This window comes from Haliotis asinina, chromosome 15, assembly GCF_037392515.1.
Source record: "Haliotis asinina isolate JCU_RB_2024 chromosome 15, JCU_Hal_asi_v2, whole genome shotgun sequence".
In the NCBI taxonomy this organism is placed as follows: domain Eukaryota; kingdom Metazoa; phylum Mollusca; class Gastropoda; order Lepetellida; family Haliotidae; genus Haliotis; species Haliotis asinina.
The window spans coordinates 3432333-3455983 of record NC_090294.1 but is presented as its reverse complement, the minus strand read 5'-3'; the positions used below and the strand labels follow the sequence as shown (position 1 = coordinate 3455983).

Genomic DNA, 23651 nt, shown 5'->3' with positions numbered 1-23651 from the left:
TCAGACATTGTGCCTATTAAACTCAGGTCTTTGTTGTGATGAGCGAACGCTTTAGCCACTAGGCTATCCCACCGCCCTACTCACAACCAACCCTGGCGTCATGAGCCATTCCTGAACATCACTGTTACTCTTTATTCATTATGAACATATCTGGCCTAGATGTTTGGGTGTTTAGCTTTGATTGTGTATTTTGGAAAGAATGCACCATGCAGGGTTCTCTCTTTTTGTTGTTTTGTTAAAACAACAGCCATGTCACAAATATGTCTGTAAATGCATCAAGACTAGACAAACCAGTCGCTTCAATGACATTATCAGCCATGTCTTAAGGCAATCCCATTTGAATCAGCTCACAGAGGTGGAATTGCCCAGTGGTTAAATCGTTGGCTTAAACACTCATTCACTTACAAGAATGTTCTCATGACCAATTTTTACCTGGCAACTGGATAGATGTTAGTCATTTGTTTTGTAGTTGATGAAAATCGCTACCAGCAGCCAACAAAGGAAGACTTAGCTCATCCTTTCAAATTAGTACGTGAGAAGATGGAGAAGTCTTCTGATACTGTACAAGGTGAAGGTCATGATGGAGGAGAAGGTCATGAGGACAAGGAAAGATCGATATCAACAGAAAGTCGTAAATTCATATGTAGCAGCATGAAACATATCACGACCCCAGCAACGTTTCTGGATGACCTTGACCGTCATGGCTTGTCAGATGACACTATCTACAGCTCATGCATGGAATCTGAGGATGAAGAGGATTATGACGGCGGAAGGGGGGATGATGATGGTTCTCTGTGCAGTGGCACCGAGTCAATGTCTGTTGACTCTTTTGATAACTATTTGTCTCAGAAACCTAAAAAAAAGAAATCAGCTGTAAAGCAAGCTGTGAGACGTGTGTTGACCAAGATGGAATTAAATGAGAAGCTTCACATTCCACACATCAAAATGGCTGAAATCATGAAAAGACATATTTGTGCCAGCAAGAACTTTGTGATATTTAAGAAGGTTCTTTTAGATGACAGAAAGAAGCCATTGGAGTTGTACCGCCCTAAGTCCTACTGTTGGCTCCTGAACATTTGTAGTGAGATTGTTCGATGCTCCCCTTATGAAATGGACGTGTTTGTCCTTCAGCTGTCCTACATCTATTTCAGCTTCAGTGCACTGAGACACAAGCTTCCAGGAAGGGACATCAGGAAGTTCAGAGACAAATATTTTGCCCATGAGGAGGAAGAAGACAATGACTTTGTTAGGTATTGATGACTTGAAGGAGATAATGATTTTTTCTATATTGATATGTGAAGGGACAAAGCAGATAAAGTTTTATGTGAAAGTTGAATCAATGAAGGTAAAAGAAAAAAAGATCCCCGTGTGTGGAAGATTTTCAACTTTTTTGTCTATGGGGAAATGGTGGATCCTTTGTGAACATGCGCAAGTGATAACGACAGTACATACTTCCTGCAATTCATATTTATTGAATGTATGGTTATTATACAATGACATAAAACTTTTTTAAGAAACGGTAAAGTTTGCAAGTCCACTGTATTATTTCAAGAAATGTTTTGTCACAGTTACATGGTTAAAATGTGCTGAACATTTAGAAAGTATCTTGTTTCATGTTTTCAGAATGTTAACTGTGTTTGAAGTGGTTCATTATTAAAACCTTTTCATGTTGAATACTTTGTCAGATATCAGCTGCGACAATAAAATTATAGTCAATCTGTTACCATTCCATATTTCATGTATAATATATATTTTTATACTCATCTCCACATGTGATCAAGCTCTTTGCCAGGATTTCCTTTATTTAATGTGCCGCTGGATTGGATGACGCAAATACTTCACTCATTCTTCAGTGTTGAATGTTTATGCATGTGTATACCATAGATTACATGCTATCAGCTTGTTAGCGGGGTTAACCTCTTTGGACACATGGACAAGACATCTGACCTCGGATCACAAGGTCCGTGGTTTAAATCCCAGTGCAGGACTTATAGCCAAATTTTATAACCAATACACTGGCATCCAACTTCAGGCTGAACACATTCTTATGGAATTTTAGCAAAATAAGTCGCAGTACCATCTTGTGCAATTCAGGACGTACCTGATGTTCATCAAGTAATGTGTAGCAGGGCGTGGAATCATCGGACACATGACATCTCTACCTTGTCAGTGTGTGTTTAAACTCGTTGGTCATGTGGACAAAGCATCCAACGGATCATAACGTCTGTAGTTCAGGTCCCATCAGAAACTTGGAAATATTTGTGGGGACGGGGTGTGGATAAATTCTTTGATTAAAGTGAAGGGTAAAATATCTTAGTGAAGATGGTGGTTTAAGCCGGGGTAGAATAGGTCTTCAGCAGCCCATGCTTGACATAAAAGGCGACTTTGTCTTGTAAGAGGCGACTAACGGTCAGGCTCATTGACTTGGTTGACGCATGTCATCGGTTCCCAACTGCGCAGCTCGTTGCTGATGCTGTGGATCACTGGATTGTCTGTTCCAGACTTGATTATTTACAGACCATTTACTATACGCTCCCCATATAGCTGGAATATTGTTGAGTGCAGGGTGAAACTAAACTCTCTCACTGAAACCGACCAAAGAAGTTCCTACTTTAGTCAAAACCAGTTGCTGGTTAAACGCCTAAAGTGCGCGAGGTAGCGTCCTGTTGCCATCGTGAAAGGAAGACTTTTGTTAGCTACAGATGTGCGATACACACAGCAAGTAGAGGTGAATAAAACCAAATAACTAACGCCATTGACCCAAAATGAAGTCAGAAATTGACCTTAATGTCAGACAGTTGAAATTTAGGTTGCAATGATGAAAGGTCGCCATGACGTTTTCAGTACATTGACAAATGTTCATGAGCACATTTAAAATTAAGCGGGAAATTTTATGCCAATTTGGAGTGAAAGTTTACGTTTACACATGGACGAGTCATTTGGAGATGACGCAGTAGGATGGTAAGTCATTGCAAATGAACAAAGATTAAATATTCTTCTATAGTCATGGTATATTTAAGTACCACGTTTCAATAACATACAGTTTGCTTTCCTACATCAGATAGCATGATGTTTATGGTTTATCTTATACTTAAATGAGTTATCATTAAGACGTCTGTGATGAATGGTGTTACATCGGTTTGTGTCGGCTTATATTGTTCCCGTTTTGGTAGTACTGTAGAGTATAACCTGGCTAGAAGGCCACACTGTGTTCGTAGAAGTAGTGTGTTATTCCATGTTGATGTGCTTCATGTGTTTTGCAAGGTTAATAGGGAACACGTGCACACTTCACTCTGCAGCCTTGAAACGAATTTTGTAGATTTTACGTTTTTCTTCTAATCTAGAGGGAGACTTATTCTCACGTCCGTAAGAAACTGACTTTATGTTCCGGCATCAGCATGATGAATCACTATCGACCAGGTATAGGTGGATACTTGCTTTTGGATTTTTCCCCACCGGTAAAAACAACGGCAAACCAATTGGTCACTTAAACACACAAGTGACAATGGGAAATCGCAGCAGGCATTATTCTTGTCAACGATGCATCCGAATTTGCATCTTCCATAACACGTTTGGAAGGTGAGGCCTAAAATGTATATATGCGATGCAGACACCAGGCACAGAGGCTGGGGTTGGACGTGACACAGATTGAGGGCAGACAGGAGTAAGTGAGTATGGTTTTACGCCACGTGTAGCAATATTCCAGCACGACAGGGACGCGAGTAATGATCTTCACATATTGTACCCATGTGAGAAATCAAACCTGGGTCTTTGGTGTGACGATCGAACGATATATGCAAAAGGCTACAGACCGTCCCGAAGATGTGCGTCCCCAGACTGTTTTAATGAGTAGTTGCGATGGGGTACGGTGTAAACCCCTTTGTAGAATGGAACTAGAAGAACGCCATTACTAAAACTGAAAATTGATGTCTGTGGCAGTTTGGCACTTTCATGTCAGAAGGTGTTGTGGAAAATATATTAATAAAGTTTAATGAAGTATAAAGTAAGATTGGATGATCCATAATTTCAACATTACCAGGCGGGAACAGTCTGGGGATCAGCTCACATGTATATTGTCTGATGAGACATTATATTTCTCATGTTTTGAGGCCCAACTCCAACAACTTTACAGATGGGCTGAAAGATGTTACAGTTATGCCCTATTCACTAACAAGGAAACAAAATGACAAAAAGTTCACAAGTATATATTTATACTTTTGTTATTGTTCAAGGCAGAAGGTCTGTTACTGATGTAACAGGTTAATCGCCAATGCATGATCAACATGACAGAGACCGGTCACTATATCTTAGTGTATGCGGTCGTATACATAATTATTATATAACATACACTTGGTATAAATCTACTACATGTATTGCCATCAGTATATATCAAGACTATCCATAGGTCATCGAGATCATCCAGGCAAATGATGACTGGCAAGCTAAATCTGAAACCTGTAGGCTACCACACAGTTTTGTCTTTAGCACGTTGGACACTAATCAGTTATCAAAAAGTTGGAAACTATACCATTTCCTGCTTTGAGTAAACCCATTGCCACAAATGTAGGAAGTAGCCAACTCCCAATATTTCTCAGTACATTCACTGCATAACTTCTTGTACATTGTTCATTTACTTAATTTCTTTTGGTTATCTGAAGATCATGGGTTGTTGAAAATACCATCACCTTATTCATACGAAAATGAAAGCTGAATAAGGCCCAGGCATTCACAACTAAAGGGAGAAAATAGCCCCAACATATTTATACCACGGACGTCTGTAGATGGGTCTAGCTGTAAACATTCTGTGATGAGGATGAACTAGGTCTGTAGTTAATAACTAAAACTCAACTTACTTAACACTCACTAAATGATCCATCACGTTGCATCACTAAGTCCTTTGATGTCTTGTGTCAGCGCAACATGTCTCCAAACAATCTACCTAGTGGATAACGTTCTGTGAGGAATGAAGGCATGTAATATGTGGTTACAAGTTCCTGATGGCTTAAACTCTCTGTACACCTTCATTAATTGTGGTAGACACAGTCTGGACCCTCCTTACGTTCAAATGCCCCTTACACAGTTCCAGCTGTCAATTGTCATTGAAAGAACCCAATGTTGTCCATTGAAGGGCACCTATTCCTTCTGTTGCACATACCTGTTAACTGTGTGACGAAGGTGAAAGGTTACAGGGAGATTATCTGAAGGCTTTGTTGCTGGGAAGTAGGTAATCTTAGGACTTCTGTTCTTGAGTTCCCATGTACATGTCCTAATGAGTTCCACAATAAAAATTTTCAGAAACGTCATGGCAAACCTTTCGCCAGGGCATGCACGAGCACCTGCTCCAAAGGGAATGTAGTGGAATCGGTGGCCACTCACACGTGTCTTTTCACCCACTATATTCCAGCGTTCAGGTTTGAATTCCTCTTTGTCGTCAAAGAGTTTGGTTGTTTGATGTGTGTCTCGGATGCTGTAGATCACATTCCAGCCCTCAGGAATCTGGTAGCCCTGTAGATGGAAATAGGAAGATTGTAGGACTGTATATCAAAGTTAGTCGTGATATAAATATGGCTTTCAAGCTTTATGTATTGAGGAAAACGGTAGATTCTGACTTAGGTCTTTGTTGTATACCAGTGGTATACAACAGGTCTTACCAAAATGTGGATTTTGTTGTTATTAGGCCATTTCGATTCATGGAATCTGTGTGAGATTAGAAAATGTCGTTCAGTAGTATGATCATTGCAAACTTCGTCGTATTTTAAGCTCTTTGTGGATAAGATTTTGTGTGTGATGGAATATTTTGTTCCCCGTATTTCATGTCTCAAATGAAGAAACGCCGTTGGTTACGGTTAAAAAAAATACCTCAATCTCCATTGTTTTCTTAACCTTCCTGAATCCACCACCAACAGGCGGATACACTCGGAGCACCTCCTTCACCACGTGACCAACGTAGGTAAGCTTCTTTAAACTGTCAAAAGTCAGCACCGCGTCAGAACTCAACAATCCATTCTCTTCGAGTTCTTCTTCGATTTGTTTTCGAACTCCTTCATCTTTACCTAAAGCCAGTAGTGTTGAATTTGTCGTGCTGGAACTGGTATCATTTCCTGCAAACCATAGTTCTAAGACTTTGTCTGCCATTTCGTCTGCTGTGAGTGAGGTAGTCGTTTTATCAAGATTCTTCAGTTCATCAAGGAGGGACCATTGTTGTGTCTCCGTGTGAAGTCTTTTCTTGATTTCCATTATGAGCTGTTGTCGTGCTTTTAGACCCTATATAAAAGAGGTAAAGGTCGTTTCAACTTCATTGATAAAATAATGATGGATTTTTTATCATATACTAAACATGAATATGTTGGTATCAGAATGCAGAATTTTTCTATATAGCAGAACATTCAGATATGTATTCGCCTCATTGTTGTTTGCTGTTATTCCCCTACTACTGGGATTGGGATTCCAAAGGAGACTAAATAACCAGTACCCAATGCGTAGTTATTTTGGGTGAATTTGTCTCTGAGTATAAGACACTTGTACGTACCTTGGACAATCCTGATCCAGGCAATTCCCATGGCAGTGAAAAAAGGTTGCCAGTGAAAGTCTGGAAAGAGCTTATTATTGACTGCAGGCTCTGATCATCAACGTCAAATCCAATAAGGATGTTGGCAGCAATTGATATTGTCAAGCGTTTGCAAATATCTGTTCCGAATTGTTCCCCCTTGCTACACCAGTCCAAAATATGGTTTCTAACGAGTTTTTGAATCCTTGGGACATGTCCTTGTATAGCTGCAGGAGCTAGAGCACGGAGAAGTAGCTTCTTCCTGATCTTGTGGCTGTCAGGACTTGCATTTATTACTCCACCTTGCCCGAGCAGACGTTTGACTGACCTTGGTTGACAGCTCTCAACATTGACGTGCTCACCCATCAAAATATGGCGTACATTATCAGCTCCCATGATTCTGATGGTGGGCTGTCCCAGGAGGTGTGTCTTGTATACGTTGCCGTACTGTTGTCGCCGAGACAGGAAGTAGTCGGATCCCTGAAGGGAAAGAGAATGTACCTTTAATTTAAGTCCAAATTCCTAGAATTTTGATGTAAAATGTGATTCGACAGACAAGTGATCGACTTAGATTTATTGTAAACTTATCAACAATGGATGACTTACTCTACTTATTAAGGACAGTGTCTCGCCCACCAGTGGAAAGCCCATGGACCCTGGGGGGAGGGGCAGTTTGCTGCGGGGGTCCACGGCACGCTGGTAATACTGACGCCACAGCCAGGTTGTTACGATCATGGCGAGAAATAACCACAGCATGAATCGCGAGATGTCTTCAAGTATACCATCGTGGTGGTCCACAGAGAGAACCTCGGCATCTTGTCGTGGCTCACTGAAGACAGAAAGGTAAAATAAGTCAACCATTTAAATCATGAAGTAGAATGACTATCAAGTATATGAGATCGACTTGACATTGAATGGACCGCGGCTGCGATCCAAGCCTTGTCTTATGTCACACAGTTCGTGATGGTAGACTCAACATGTTCCCAGTATTGCCCATCAGACAACGACACATACTTACCATGTGTTTGTAGGTTTTTGGTGCACACCAACAAAAATCACACTTTTCACTGAAAGTAGCAGTTGTTTGAAAGCCTTATCGTGGACAATGTAGGATATGGTTGCCATCGTGACAAGACGGTGACTTTCTGCTGTTTAACTGTTGATGCGCTATATATAACAGGAAGGAGCCAGTGAAAACATCGATGACTAACACGTCATCGGTTGTAACTGAAAACAAAACTTGTACGCAGTGTAACCTCACAACTTGTAAACAGTTTCAATTTAGGTCGCAGTTCAGGGAGAGGTGCTAATCCCATGAAGGATGTTAGTGACTCCTCGGCTTGTGAACGTGGACAAATACCATCACTTCTGGAAGTATCTTATACGGATTTTAAAGTCATAGACTTCTACATCTTCGCAAATTCTGCAGTAGTAGTTATCTCATTATCAGGGCAATAAACAGGAGCTTAGAATTATATAAATACTGACGTAAATAATGAAAATATCTTGCTGCCTAACCTCAAACTGGAACGAATGAAAAAAGAAATAATCATTATGGCCAGAGAATTTGAGTTTTGCAGGTTTTGCAACGAACACATTTGCGTTTCAGTATATTCTCCTGAGTCTGACACCTATTTCAAACCAACATTGAATAGCACAAATATCACTATGTGTGATATCTTTGACTCTGTACACAGCCCCAGGAAAACTGAAAAACCAACCCAGTCGTAAGAAAGATGTATTTGTGCACTGTTTACCCAATATGGCATTGATTGCAGACATCATTGTTGAAAACAAACCAGTCTGTATATAGGTTGTAGTGACTAATCCTCTCCTCACTCAACACATATAGACGGGTTATGGAAACACAACATCATGTTTACAACAGGGATATTGTTTGGATGTATTCATGTGGTCACGTTGACAAGTATAACTATGAGACTCTGGATAGACCCATCCCCTCATTTGCGACCCTGAAATATTGTTGCACTTTCTTGTCGGCAGTAAATAAATACTCCGGCACAAACGAAAATATATTGTTTGTAACGTGTGCACAACAGTTAAAGCACGACAGGAGGAGCTTTGATGACGATCTGGTTCTTCAGCACCTGCTATGTATGTATGTATGTATGTGTGTGTGTGTGTGTGTGTGTGTCTGTCTGTCTGTATGTATGTACGTATGTACGTATGTACGTATGTATGTATGTATGTATGTATTAGTCCGTGCATGGCTTGGGAAAAAACATCAACTGAGCACATCAACTTAGTCAGTGCATGGCTTTAACATGTCTTTGGAAAAACATCAACTCATGTATATTTGGCACAGGAAGAAACTGTTCATACAAAAAATTAATATCTGAATTGATCAAACCTCTGTAGACACATATGGATTTAAGTTCAGAGACTAGTGACAAACATCCAACATACATACACGTGCCACGTTCAATGGCGTCAGTGGTTTCTTCCTTGAAACGTGCAATACGTTGTTGCGCGTACATTCCGGGGAAGAGAAACAGAGCAAATGAATGCCACACAATATTGTCACTTTTTGGAACGCTCAGCCCCTGCCCTTGCTATCGTTCAAAAAATGAAACGGCTATTGAAACGCATAGCATGCCAAGGCTCATGTCTGCACAACGTCATCAGGCCATTGGGGTGGTTCTTGGGGGAACGTCTCCACTACAAGTGACTGCACATTTCCACTGCTACCTGAACACCGTTTCTGCTCTAGTGATACGCTACCAGAACACAATTGACGTCATCGACCAGCCATGTTCTGGACGTCCACGTGTAACAACGCCAAGACAGGACAGATGGATAAGGGTGACCCATCTTCGCCACAGGTTTCAAACTGCAGTGATGACTGCCCGGACCATCCCAGGACTTCACCGTATTCACCAAAACGCAGTTGGACAACGTTTCCGTCATCACGGGATCAGCCCACGACGTCCCGCCATACGACCTATCCTGACAAAACGTCATCGAGAAGCTAGCCGGATATGGTGCCGAAATCATGTCCACAGACCCTTTTTTAGGTGGAGAAATGTTGTTTTACAGATGAGTCGAGGTTCAATCTTTCCCACAGTGATGGACGTCAACGTGCCTATAGACGCGTGGGAGAACGTTAAGCACAGGCCTGTGTCATGGACAGGAATTTGTCTGGTAGTGGTTCCGTGATGATTTGGGGTGAAATAACAACACACCAAAGAAATCCTTTGGTGATTTTTCAGGGCATCCTAGCTGGTGTGGGCTACAGGGATCAGATTCTTCGACTCGTGCCAATTCCCATTCTGCAACGTCATGGCCCTGGGTTAACATTCCAACAGGACAATGCCCACGCTCATTCTGCAAGGGCTGCTATGGATTTCTTTCAACACCTTAACGTTGACTTACTGCCCTGGCCTGCAAATTCACCGGATCTCTACCCTATCGAGCACGTTTGGAAAGAGATGGATCGACGTCTACGCCGTCTTCCTCATCCGCCAGATAACGTCCTTGACCTTGCAACAGAACTTGAGAGAATCTGGCGTGCCATCCCACAAGCCTTCCTTGCAAGTTTGATGGGGTCGTCGATGCTTGTGAGTCGTTTGACCCTTGCCCCGTTTGTGAACTCGTAACGTCATTGTGATTGACTTTTCAATTGAAATTCTCCCAACTTGTTATGGTCTCATGATCCCTTCATTAAAGTTTGTCTGTACCTTTGACATTGTTATCGTATTTATCAACTGGGATAATATTTTGACAATGTTCAGTTTCTTTATGTAACTAATGTTTCTTTTTGGAAATCCCACTGTGCATGTCTTTCTCAACGAATAGGTGCATGTCGTAATCAGTGAACAATTCCAGTTTGACGCCCATTTTCTTCAAGAGCGCATTCCAAAACGAGGCCGATGTTGGTGGGTCGAGTTCATACGTCTGTAAATAATAGAGTCTGGACCAGACAATCCTGTGATCAACAGCATGAGCATCGATCTGAGAACCGATGATATGTGTCAACCAAGTCAGCGAGCCTGACCACCCGATCCCGTTAGTCGCCTCTTACGACAAGCTGACTCGCCTTTTATGGCAAGCATGAGTTGCTGAAGGCCTATTCTACCCCGGAACTTCATGGGTCGAACACGTTCTGAACGTCTTGAACACGTCGGTAGCAGGAGCACGTCATGATAACTAAAAGCGGTCCACGGGGGATAGTGTCGTCTCGCCGAACTTAGTCCAATAGTCCATATACTCCATATATAAGTACACTCCCATTTTGAGCAGCAGGTCGAGTTAACGTGTCGGTGTATCACTCGGTGTTTGAAAAGGTATCGTTGGCCTTGATCAAAATGTCAGTGACGAGAGGAAAAACTGAACGCTATTGATGAATCTCAGACAGCTGAGCAAGAAGGAAATATATTTCTCCATGTTGTTAGGGATGTTACTGGTTGCGAATCTGATGAGCCAGTTCCAGTTTCGTGGCTATACATAAGGTTACAGGACAATTCCCACCCTGACAATTGTCACCCGGATAAATGCCACCCGGACAATTCCCACCTAGGGCAATTTCCACTTAGGACAGTTCCCACCTAGGACAATCCCCACCCAGGTATTTTCTCTGTAATTGCCACCATACTGAAATAAAGAAACTGACTTTGATGAAGTTCTTACTTTGCGCAATATTCACTTTGATAAAATATAAACTTGATGAAATGTTAATAAAACCAGTTTATTTGAGCACGGGTGCTACTGTTAAACAGTATACATATTTTGAGATGGTGCCAAGAGAAGACCTATTTATTAAAATAACAGCGAGAAATGTGTATATTGAGCAAGTGCTTGGCAGATCAAGGTCTTACCCCAGGTGCCCAATCGAGGAAACAGTATCGCGACTGCCTGCAGCGCCTGCAGTGAGTCGCCACAGACTACCCCAACAGACGGTGTCTAGACCTCAATCAACAGAGATCAGGGATATCTCATCCCAACTGCATACAATGAACTCATAAAAATAACAGATTAGAGCTCACCAGCCACCATTACTAATTCCACTATCAGCCATGTATACTTTGTCACAGCTACAGCCACTATTGGCTTCCTCTTATTGTCTCATCATTACTACCACCCATTGTTGTTGTTGTTAATCCCCCGCCTTTGATTCATACCTACGTGTTGTTATTACTTTATCCCTGTCCATGTATATAAGTCTGTTCTGTGATGTATTACTCCACTCTTGCTTGACAACGGTATAAGGATCCATATCGAAACGTCGCATCATATGCAATAAAGAAGTTGTTATCCATAAAGAATCTTACCCTCTTATCTCTTACGAAGCGTTGACCACAGTATTAGAATGTAGCGAACTTGAGGTCACGCTACATCAGTAAACATGTAAACATGGCAATATCATTAAAAGTTACAGTAACCTTATGTATGTCACAAAATAGTGCTTCCTTACTTAAAAATGCTATCATTTGTTATGTATTAAACATGATCAGTAAAGCTGATACTAAATCATGTCAAGAAGAAGGTGATAGTTCATGTTTGTTTTATATAGAACATGTGTTAAAATGAATAAATGTACCATGTTCTTCATGTTACTTTCATGTAGGAATCGTCCTAGGTGGGAATTGTCCTATCTGGTTCTTGGTAATGGTTACCGACTGATGCATGGCTTTGGCCCCCACTTGTTCTCTCAATGTCCGGAAAGGATTTAGTTTTTGTCCGTAGGCCAGTGACATCGCAGATATATTGAACGAAGGTTTTTACATCTTCAATAGAACAACCTTGGCCAAAGGTGGTTACGGCAATATTCCAATGGACGATTTGGTTGAGAGAACCCCATTGGTCGACGATGATGATGATGATTACACAGACACGAACAACGTGAGCGACAAACTCTTGAACGATTATTACGACGGTATAAAATGCTATGACAATTACACCAAGACACCGTATCGAGACTATTTCATGTTTGTTATCGATAGCAGGGGCATGCTGCGATTGAGAGTGGATCCGAAGATCGATCTTATGAACACATGCACAACAAAACCGCTTGTTCTGTTGACTCTGGCCGGAAAACATACCATTAATTGACTTTGTGATGAATTAAACCTTCGAGATCATGGTGGTGCATGACCCCAACAAATTCCACCCAAGGGTCGTCCAAAATCTGCAAAACGTGTGTACCGAACTAAGCTTTCGTCAGATCAACTGGAGCAACGATGGCATTCTTGACACTGACCACGAACTGTTTCTGTGCATCGTAAGTCATCCCATTACCTAGGATGCCGGAACGTAGACTGACTCAGCTCATCGCGACGAGTGTCGTTGAAGGTCACACCGCACCCAGTCATCCTACACCACAAGGCGAAATTGAATTGATTCGTCTAGAACCGCGTCGTGTTGTAAAGCCAATCCTATATTACTTTTACAATCGCTGCCGAAAACCTATACTTGTGAAAGATATCGATAAATAGGGTTCGAAGTGGGAACCATCCTTGGCGTCCTTCATGATCTTCATCTGCGTGACATCGGTAGCAGTGACGTTATCGCATTTAGGACAAATCACTCCCGGTGTGTACTTGGGTGTGTCCTTAGACATATTGAATGTGCATGGCAGTTTTCTGTCTGGTGTTGGCCGAAAATGCCAAATACCAACGCATGAACGAAGAAATGAGTCGCCTCTTACGACACGCACAGTCGCCTTTTATGGCAAGCATAGGTTGCTGAAGGCCCTTCACAAAAACACCGTCCGACTGAAGCCTCATGCAAGACCAAGTGGAACAGCTCCGCAACATGCGTGGAGAAACATCGATCTGGAATGCAGATTGGCATAACTATAATTGTAATTCTACTCTTTTACCACCATGAACATACATGGCATGGGTGTCTACCAGCACATAAAAACTGACAAATTCTTTCGACAGGTTGTCACAATAGCTGCGTGATATATACAGATATTTGGTGGACGTGGAAGAGTTGCCAGAGGCAACAACGTGATTTGGGTGATCAGACGGTGTAACATGGTTTATAGTGTACCATCCTCTCCGATGGGGTACATTGTAAGCTCATATTTGGAATGGAAAGTTTGAAATTTATGTATGCATTAGTTTGGAATCAATATGGGGATCAGCTCACACGTTTGTTGTCTGATAATATGATTGCTCACTTTTTGAGGTATAGCCAAACTTTACAGTGAAGCTAAAATGTTATAGTCATTCGCTGACTAAAACACTAATACAGAAACTAAACGACAAAAAGTTCAAAAGTTTATTTCAACCATTCAATGATGTATCATCATTACAGAAATAACTATTCACTACACAAAAGTTAGGGTCTTTTTACACAAGACAGAAGTTCTTTCAGTGATGTTATCAGGGTGATGTAGCAGTGATGTTCTTTCAGTGATGTAGCACTATTTTTCACGGCATTATTATTTGTAGACGCCCGAAGTCTTTCATTACCTGAAAAGACCGAGGGCTTCTGCAAATGATAATGCGCTGAAAAATAGTGGTTACCGTTATTGCAGCTAAAATGGATAGAATTTCCTTTTCCTTTGCAGCGCTCAACAACGAGTTCAAGTAGATGTTTTCGTTGGTGTATGTTGTAATTTATGGTACAACTGCTATGGGTGGCACCGGCAAGGACGCGCAAAATGGCACACGTACATGTGACGAATGTAAGTCAGAAATAGCGCAACACTGACCCCAAGTTAAAACGAGATGAGCTACTTATGACGTCACCTAACAACGATACTTGATAATGGCCCATCGTCAAGCATGTTAGCGGGCATTGTCAAGTTCTGGCGTTTTAAGGAGAATTCTATCCATTTTAGCAATGAAACAAGTAAACATGTTTTGCACCAACATGTCAAAAACAGGACACTGCGTGGTAGTGTATGCCGTCGTATATATGCACGACATATAAATAGTGTACATCTACTCTTGCTATCAGTGTATATCAAGAGTATCTCCATGGTAACATGATCATCAGGGCATATGACAACTGGCAAACTGTTTCTGTAGGTTATCACAGGATGTGGACTTAAGCATGCCGGACGCTAATCAATTACCAACAAGATGGAACACGGCGGTGACATTGACACGAACAAACAAAAAGCAAATCAATGATCACTTATCAATTGTTCTTAACACAATCGCTTGATAACTACTGATACATTGTATATTATTTTAATTTCTGAAGATCGTGGTTTGTTGGAAATACCATCCCCTTAATCAATGATGCTGCAGGAAAGCTGACTAAACTAGGCATTGGCAACTGTCCATAGATGCAAACTTGAAACAAGAGAAATCAATCATACATTCTAGAGACATGACTATCCAATTTCTCTGGAAGATCCCGGCATATTCACTTGATGCGACTGATATATGTTTCCTTTGGTATTATGGATGGTGTGGTACGTTGGAAATACGCACCCTTAATCACTGATGTGAAAGGAAAGCTGCCGGAGAGCTAGACTGTGGTACTGATAACCTTTTTCTGTAGTTCGAGTAAAACCCCACAAATTATTCAACACTCCCTAAATGGTCCACCTCGTTGCATCACCAAGTCCATTAATATCTTGTGTTAACGCAAAATGTGTCCAACAATCTACCTCATCGATAACGTTTTGGGAGGAGTGTCAGCTATAAAATATGCGGTTGCAGCATCCTGATGGCTTGCACTTTCTTGACATCATCAGCAACTTTAGATGTCAAATTCAAAAGCCTTTTACTCCGTTCCAGCTGTGAATTGTCAAGGGTACCCAAGGTTGTCCACTGAAGGACATTTAGACGTTTTGATGTACATTCTTTTTAACATCGTTACGAAGGTGAAAGGTCACAGGGAGGTTATCTATGGGCTTTGCTACTGGGATGTAGGTAATCTTAGGATTTCTGTTCTTGAGTTCCCATGTACATGTCCTGATGAGTTCCACAATGAAGATTTTCAGAAACATCATGGCAAACTTATCACCTGGACATGCACGAGCACCTGCTCCAAAAGGAATGTAGTGGAACCTTTGGCCACTCACACCTATCTTTTCGTCCATTTCACTCCAGCGTTCAGGTTTGAATTCCTCTTTGTCGTCAAAGAGTTTGGTTGTTTGATGTGTGTCTCGGATGCTGTAGATCACATGCCAGCCTTCTGGAATCTGGTAGCCCTGTGGATGGAACATAGGAAGATTGTAGGACTGCATATCAAAGTTAGTCGTGATATAAATATGACTATCAAGCTTTACGTATTGAGGAAAACGGTAGATTCTGACTTAGGTCTTACCAAAATGTGGATTTGTGTAGATGAAACGTATAAGGATATTTTGACTCAAAGAATCTATGTGGTATTTCACAATCTCGTTCAGTCGTATGAATATCGCAAACATCGTCGTGTTTACAGCTTTGTCTTCATAAGATTTTATGTGTCACGAATTTCTTGTATCATATGAACAAGTGATCGAATAGTAAACGTTTACCTCAATCTCCATTGTTTTCTTGACCTTCCTGAATCCACCACCAACAGGCGGATACACTCGGAGCACCTCCTTCACCACGTGACCAACGTAGGTAAGCTTCTTTAAACTGTCAAAAGTCAGCTCCTCGTCAGAACTCAACAATCCATTCTCTTCGAGTTCTTCTTCGATTTGCTTTCGAACTCCTTCATCTTTACCTAAAGCCAGTAGTGTTGAATTTGTCGTGCTGGAACTGGTATCATTTCCTGCAAACCATAGTTCTAAGACTTTGTCTGCCATTTCGTCTGCTGTGAGTGAGGTAGTCGTTTTATCGAGATTCTTCAGTTCATCAAGGAGGGACCATTGTTGTGTCTCCGTGTGAAGTCTTTTCTTGATTTCCGTTATGAGCTGTTGTCGTGCTTTTAGACCCTTTATAAATGAGAAAGGTTCAGGCGAACATCATTGATAACAAACGGATGGAGTTTTCATTACATATGCAAACCAGCAATGTGTATGTATCGGAACATAGGACTTTCCTGTCTAGCACAACATTCCGACATGTATTCACTGCATTGCTGTGGCACGGTATTTCCTCACTACGCTACTGGGATTCTGAAGGATACTAAATAACCAGTGTCAAATGCTTAGTTATTTTGGTGAATGGTTGGGGAGTGTAAGGTACTTCATACATACCTTGGTCAATCCTGATCCAGGCAATTGCCATGGCAGTGAAAACAAGTTGCCGGTGAAAGTCTTAAATGAGTTGATTATTGACTGCAGGCTCTGATCATCAACATCAAATCCAATTAGGATGTTCGCAGCAAGTGACATTGCCAAGCGTTTGCAAATATCTGTTCCGAATTGTTCCCCCTTGCTGCACCAGTCCAAAATATGGTTTCTAACGAGGTTTTGAATCCTTGGGACATGTCTTTGTATAGCTGCAGGAGCTAGAGCACGGAGAAGTATCTTCTTCCTGATCTTGTGGCTGTCAGGACTTGCATTTATTACTCCACCTTGCCCGAACAGACGTTTGACTGACCTTGGCTGACAACTCTCAAGATTCTCGTGTTCACCCACCAAAATATGGCGTAAATTATCAGCTCCGGTGATTCTGATAGTGGGTTGTCCCATAAGATGTGTCTTGTATACGTTGCCGTACCGTTGTCGCCGAGACAGGAAGTAGTCAGAACCCTAAGGGAAAATGAACTTACGTTGTAGTTAATTCCCTTGAGTCCAAAATCCTAGAATTGCGATGTGTTCTCTGAATGAGATTCAGCAGGTTAGATTTACCCATGAACTTCGCAACAAAGCATGACTTACTTTTCTTATGAAGGACAGTGTCTCGCCCACCAATGGAAAGCCCATGGACCCTGGTGGGAGGGGCAGTTTGCTGCGGGGGTCCACGGCACGCTGGTAATACTGACGCCACAGCCAGGTTGTTACGATCATGGCGAGAAATAACCACAGCATGAATCGCGAGATGTCTTCAAGTATACCATCGTGGTGGTCCACAGAGAGAACCTCGGCATCTTGTCGTGGCTCACTGAAGACAGAAAGGTACAATACTTCAACCATTAAATTGTTGAAGAGACATGAATGGCCAAACAGATGAGATCGACTTAATACTGCCTTGCAAAAGGCACCGTTGATCCAAGCCCTGCCATATTTAACACTGTTCGTTGATGTTGACTGGACCCAACGTATTCACACTATCGCCCATCAGACAACAGCATACACTTACCATGTGTTTGTAGGTGTTTGGTGAACATCAAAGAAATTCACGCTTTTCACTGAATTCAGCAACTGTTTGAAAGCCTCGTCGTAGCACACGGCTGCCATCATGACAGGAAGGTGACTTAGTGCTGTCTATGTGTGGATGTGCTATATATGGCAGGAAGGAGCCAATGAAAACCTCGATGACTAACACGTTATTGTTTGTAACTGGAAACAAAGGAAGGAAAGTTCAGTCTCTCGTCTTGTACACAGTTTCAATTTAGGTCGCAGTCGCTATTTCCATGCAGGATGTTAGTTACTCTTCGAGGACCAGTACAATGCATTTTGGATGCATTATTTAGCATCTAAAGGCTTCAAGGTCATAGACTGTAACACTTTTATGTGGCATATAGCTGATTATGAGTAGAGATATCTCTTGGTCATGGAAAAGCTTTTGTAACTTTGACTGCGATAACATGATAACATGATAACATGCATGATAACATGCATGATAACACAAATATCACTGCGTTTGGTATCTTAGTTTCTAACTCCTGTATCGACGTCGTTTCAAACGACCATCTGATAATGCAAACATCAAGTATGTATCCAGTCTCTAATACCCCCAGCTATTGAGAAACCAAACCCAACATTAGGAAACGCGTTGTACTTATACACTGTCTACCAAATATTTAAGTGGTTGCTGACATCATCATTGAAAGCAAACCAGTCGATAGAAAGTTTGCGGTGACTAATCGTCTCTTCAGTCAACACGCATAAATTCTCAATAAATGGAAAATAACAAAATGTTTATAGCAGGAATATTGTTTTATTCACGTCTTCGCTGGACAAGTATATCACTGTATGACTCTGGTAACTGAACAGACCCATCCCCTCAATTGAGAACCTAGTGGATTAAAAATAAATGCTTCAACATAAACTAAAGGATATGTTTTTGTGCTTTTGGTGCTAACACCCATGGACCGGCTATATGAAGCTTGTTTTGTTGGTGGATTTTCATATACCTAATTATAAAACGTGTTGAATTTACGGAGGTTGCATATTTTGCTGCATATTATGGAATATAGATTCCTTTTCTGTTGAACAGTAGCTACATAAATCGATGTCTTGGTTTCCCCTTTTATAGGGGCGTGAATTTGTGGTTGGGATATTGTGATATTTGTGTGTAGAATCCGTGCATTGAAACACTAATATACTAGGCACATAAACAAACTGTGCATACAAAGATTTAAACCCTAAATGTATAAAATCTGTGTAGACACATGAGGATTTAAACTCAGAAATTAGTGACATGTATTCAGCATGCATGCACGCGCCACGTTCCGAGACGTCAGTGGTTTTGCCCTTGAGACGCGCAATACGTTGTTGCACGTGCATTCCGGGAAAGAGAAACAGAGCAAATGGATGCCACACAAAACTGTCACTTTTGAAATTTCTGCCCTTGCGATCGTTCAGAAAATTAAACGGCTATTGAAACCGCATTGCATGCCAAGGCTAACGTCTGCACAACGTCACCAGGCCATTTGGATGGTTTGAGGGGGAATGTCTGAACGACAAGTGACTGCACAGTTTCACAGTTCACCGGAACACCGTTTCTGCTCTAGTGATACGCTACCAGAACACAAATGACGTCATCGATCAGCCACGTTCTGGGCGTCCACATGTAACAACGCCAAGACAGGACAGATGGATAAGGGTGACCCATCTTCGCCACAGGTTTCAGACTGCTGTGATAACTGCCCAGACCATCCCAGGACTTCGCCGTATTCACCCCAACGCAGTTGGACCACGTTTACGTCATCACGGGATCAGACCACGACGTCCCGCCATACGACCTATCCTGACACAACGTAATCGACAAGCTCGCCGAATGTGGTGCAGAAATCATGTCCGCAGACTCCCAAATATGACATATGTTGCATTTGACCACTTTCTAAATGGCATCGTGTAATCATAGCTTTCGGCCGTGGGAGCCGTGCCAATTTACACTCATCAGAGGGGTACACAAAGTACGCAGTCTAGACTACCAGTTGTCCGACTTTCATTTTTGTGGAAGTCGCGGTGGCTGAGCGGGCTAGGCGGCTGACTTTGTGTGCTGGCGATTAGGTGCCTGACTCTGAGGGTGCGGGTTCGAATCCCGGATGGGACTCAACCGAAAAAAGTACTAGAATTTGTACTTCACTAAGAAAGTGAAATCCCAAATATGACATATGTTGCATTTGACCACTTTCTAAATGGCATCGTGTAATCATAGCTTTCGGCCGTGGGAGCCGTGCCAATTTACACTCATCAGAGGGGTACACAAAGTATGCAGTCTAGACTACCAGTTGTCCGACTTTCATTTTTGTGGAAGTCGCGGTGGCTGAGCGGGCTAGGCGGCTGACTTTGTGTGCTGGCGATTAGGTGCCTGACTCTGAGGGTGCGGGTTCGAATCCCGGATGGGACTCAACCGAAAAAAGTACTAGAATTTGTACTTCACTAAGAAAGTGAAATCCCAAATATGACATATGTTGCATTTGACCACTTTCTAAATGGCATCGTGTAATCATAGCTTTCGGCCGTGGGAGCCGTGCCAATTTACACTCATCAGAGGGGTACACAAAGTACGCAGTCTAGACTACCAGTTGTCCGACTTTCATTTTTGTGGAAGTCGCGGTGGCTGAGCGGGCTAGGCGGCTGACTTTGTGTGCTGGCGATTAGGTGCCTGACTCTGAGGGTGCGGGTTCGAATCCCGGATGGGACTCAACCGAAAAAAGTACTAGAATTTGTACTTCACTAAGAAAGTGAAATCCCAAATATGACATATGTTGCATTTGACCACTTTCTAAATGGCATCGTGTAATCATAGCTTTCGGCCGTGGGAGCCGTGCCAATTTACACTCATCAGAGGGGTACACAAAGTATGCAGTCTAGACTACCAGTTGTCCGACTTTCATTTTTGTGGAAGTCGCGGTGGCTGAGCGGGCTAGGCGGCTGACTTTGTGTGCTGGCGATTAGGTGCCTGACTCTGAGGGTGCGGGTTCGAATCCCGGATGGGACTCAACCGAAAAAAGTACTAGAATTTGTACTTCACTAAGAAAGTGAAATCCCAAATATGACATATGTTGCATTTGACCACTTTCTAAATGGCATCGTGTAATCATAGCTTTCGGCCGTGGGAGCCGTGCCAATTTACACTCATCAGAGGGGTACACAAAGTACGCAGTCTAGACTACCAGTTGTCCGACTTTCATTTTTGTGGAAGTCGCGGTGGCTGAGCGGGCTAGGCGGCTGACTTTGTGTGCTGGCGATTAGGTGCCTGACTCTGAGGGTGCGGGTTCGAATCCCGGATGGGACTCAACCGAAAAAAGTACTAGAATTTGTACTTCACTAAGAAAGTGAAATCCCAAATATGACATATGTTGCATTTGACCACTTTCTAAATGGCATCGTGTAATCATAGCTTTCGGCCGTGGGAGCCGTGCCAATTTACACTCATCAGAGGGGTACACAAAGTACGCAGTCTAGACTACCAGTTGTCCGACTTTCATTTTTGTGGAAGTCGCGGTGGCTGAGCGGGCTAGGCGGCTGACTTTGTGTGCTGGCGATTAGGTGCCTGACTCTGAGGGTGCGGGTTCGAATCCCGGATGGGACTCAACCGAAAAAAGTACTAGAATTTGTACTTCACTAAGAAAGTGAAATCCCAAATATGACATATGTTGCGCAGACTCCTGTTTTGGTGGAGAAATGTTGTTTTTACAGATGAGTCCAGGTTTAACATTTCCCAGAGTGATAGACGTCAACGGGCCACGTAGGAGAACGTTATGTGTCTTGGAGATGAATCGCTTTGGTTCCGTTCTGATTTGGGATTTGGGGTGGAATAACAGCACGCCAAAGAAATCCTTTGGTGATTGTTCAGGGCAACTTAACTGGTGTGGGCTACAGGGACCAGATTCTTCAACCTGTGGCAATTGCTTTTCTTCAACGTCATGACCCTGGGTTAACATTCCAACAGGACAATGCCTGCCCTCATACGGCAAGGGTTGCTAAGGATCTCTTGCAACACATCAACGTTGACTTACTGCCTTGGCCTGCAAATTCACCAGATCTCTCCCCGATGAGGCATGTTTGGGACGAGGTGGATCGACGTCTACGCCGTCTTCCTCATCCACCAGATAACGTCCTTGACCTTGCAACAGAACTTGAGAGAATCTGACGTGAAGTGCAGAAAACAAATGATTGAGTTTGGGAAGTGTCAGTGACTTAAGAATTGTGTTTTTACCTACTGGAGGTAAGTCACGAGCAGACCATATTGCCATTAATGTTTCACATTGTCGAAGTTCGTTTTCATAATTCATCTAGATCATTTCATTCAATTCAAAGAAAACGTGATGCCAAGCAGTTGAAAAGGTTCCTGTTTCCAATTTAGATTCCATTCTGGACATACTTTCAATTTCGATCTTTTCTTTGAACCTTTCCATAAAAGTTTTGTTTCATCAGTATTTACTTTTAAACCAGAGAAACGAGCAACAGATGTTGAAGTCTGAGTACTGGGTAGAGCCATCTTTCACACCCATTGAGTGTCATCTGCCAAATGAAGAAGAAGATATTCCTTATTTCCATTTTTGAATACATTTTATGTCTCTATTATTCCAAATAAGTTTGCTAAAATTTCTACACAAAGAAGAAATATATAAGGATATAATGGATCTCCCTGACGACATCCTCAGGATATGGTAAAGAATTTTGATCCAAAACCATTGACTAGAATACATGATTCTGTTACATTATAGAAGGTATTTATCAGTGTTTGCATTGTCTCCAAAACAGAAAAAGGACCGTATTCTGTCTATATACTTTCAATCATCCGTAACGAATGCTTTTTCGAAGTCTACTAAGAGTGATAGGCTTGGGATCTGATGGTCTTCCGGGTGCTGAATCACATCATGTATCTGCCTGGTTATGTCTCAGATGTATCTGCCAGACATAAATCCTTTCTGATCTTCGATTACAAGCAGTTCTAGTACGTTTTTGATTCTGTGGGAAATGGCAATAGAGGCAGTTTTATGAAAGATTGAGAGAAGAGAAATTGGAGGCCAAAATAGTATCTATTTACTTCTTCCATACTCTCCTGTTGTTCGCCATGATTATTACTTTGGCTATGCTCTAGCCGACTAGTTGCTTTAACCAAATAGCTATAGATTCTAATCTAAGAAAATATAATTTTGGTTTCTCCCCATGTTCGGAACAGTCTGCCTTTGACCTAACAATGAATAACCACAAATCACGAACTACAAAACGAAATAACTCCGTCGAGTCGATATTTTCCCTCTCACTGCACCACGTGGTTGCACAATGTGATCTACAGGATTATTCTGCCTCTGGTACGCGGACAGGGAGTCTATAAACAAACTTGAAAGTTATCTTATCTACCCTGTTTTCTTGGACGTTGAGCGATTTGACGAGAAAGTCTCTCAACACTTTTCCTGTATCCTCCTGAGGGGACTAAAGTATTACATATTCCGGTTCTGATAGAAGAATCGTGACTTTTCTTTCTTCTTCTTCGAGTGCCGACGCGTGAAGGTCCCAGGGTAGAATAGGCCTTCAGCAATCCATGCTTGCCATAAAAGGCGACTATGCTTGTCGTAAGAGGCGACTAACGGGATCGGGTGGTCAGGCTCGCTGACTTGGTTGACACATGTCATCGTTTCCAACTTGACGATCGATGCTCATGTTGTTGATCACTGGATAGTCTGGTCCAGACTCGATTATTTACAGACCGCTGCCATATAGCTGGAATATTGCTAAGTGCGGCGTAAAACTAAACAATAGGCTAGTGTGAGTAGGTTTTCTGACAAAACATCCACTTGCAAGTTTTGAGATCGATTGGATCTTTGTGTGAAGAGTTATTAACAAAAACCTGGGACTACATGCATTTCATGCCAAACAGTACGCTACCTCACCGCTCCC

General features: G+C 42.1%; 3 protein-coding genes across 3 annotated transcripts in view; 1 reads left to right on the top strand and 2 right to left on the bottom strand.

Moving 5' to 3' along the window:
- LOC137265360 (TATA box-binding protein-associated factor RNA polymerase I subunit B-like) overlaps nt 1-1733 on the top strand; it is a 44568-nt gene extending 42835 nt beyond the window's left edge. Inside the window, exon 15 of the mRNA XM_067800750.1 lies at nt 470-1733. Within this exon, the coding sequence (XP_067656851.1) occupies nt 470-1257 (788 nt within the window). The 3' untranslated portion in view covers nt 1258-1733. The remainder of the gene's footprint in view (nt 1-469) is intronic.
- Nucleotides 1734-4194: 2461 nt separating this feature from the next.
- LOC137265480 (cytochrome P450 26A1-like) lies at nt 4195-7739 on the bottom strand. The gene is made up of 5 exons (XM_067800888.1): nt 7566-7739; nt 7154-7376; nt 6530-7027; nt 5860-6264; nt 4195-5505 (listed from the first exon to the last, which is right to left on the bottom strand). The coding sequence occupies exons 1-5, from the start codon at nt 7670-7672 to the stop codon at nt 5134-5136; spliced, it is 1605 nt and encodes a 534-aa protein (XP_067656989.1). The 5' UTR covers nt 7673-7739; the 3' UTR covers nt 4195-5133.
- Nucleotides 7740-13778: 6039 nt separating this feature from the next.
- On the bottom strand, nt 13779-17823 carry LOC137265481 (cytochrome P450 26A1-like). Its single transcript, XM_067800889.1, has 5 exons — nt 17710-17823; nt 17289-17511; nt 16662-17159; nt 15993-16397; nt 13779-15683 (listed from the first exon to the last, which is right to left on the bottom strand). The coding sequence occupies exons 1-5, from the start codon at nt 17808-17810 to the stop codon at nt 15312-15314; spliced, it is 1599 nt and encodes a 532-aa protein (XP_067656990.1). The 5' UTR covers nt 17811-17823; the 3' UTR covers nt 13779-15311.
- Between the last annotated feature and the right edge of the window lie 5828 nt (nt 17824-23651).

Coding starts and splice junctions, on each gene's coding strand:
- LOC137265480 (XM_067800888.1), bottom strand. CDS start 7,672: ATGGCAACCATATCCTACATTGTCCACGATAAGGCTTTCAAACAACTG. Junction 7,377..7,565: donor CAAAAACCTACAAACACATG/GTAAGTATGTGT, acceptor TTCTGTCTTCAG/TGAGCCACGACAAGATGCCG. Junction 7,028..7,153: donor CACTGTCCTTAATAAGTAGA/GTAAGTCATCCA, acceptor CTTTCCCTTCAG/GGATCCGACTACTTCCTGTC.
- LOC137265481 (XM_067800889.1), bottom strand. CDS start 17,810: ATGATGGCAGCCGTGTGCTACGACGAGGCTTTCAAACAGTTGCTGAAT. Junction 17,512..17,709: donor CAAACACCTACAAACACATG/GTAAGTGTATGC, acceptor TTCTGTCTTCAG/TGAGCCACGACAAGATGCCG. Junction 17,160..17,288: donor CACTGTCCTTCATAAGAAAA/GTAAGTCATGCT, acceptor ATTTTCCCTTAG/GGTTCTGACTACTTCCTGTC.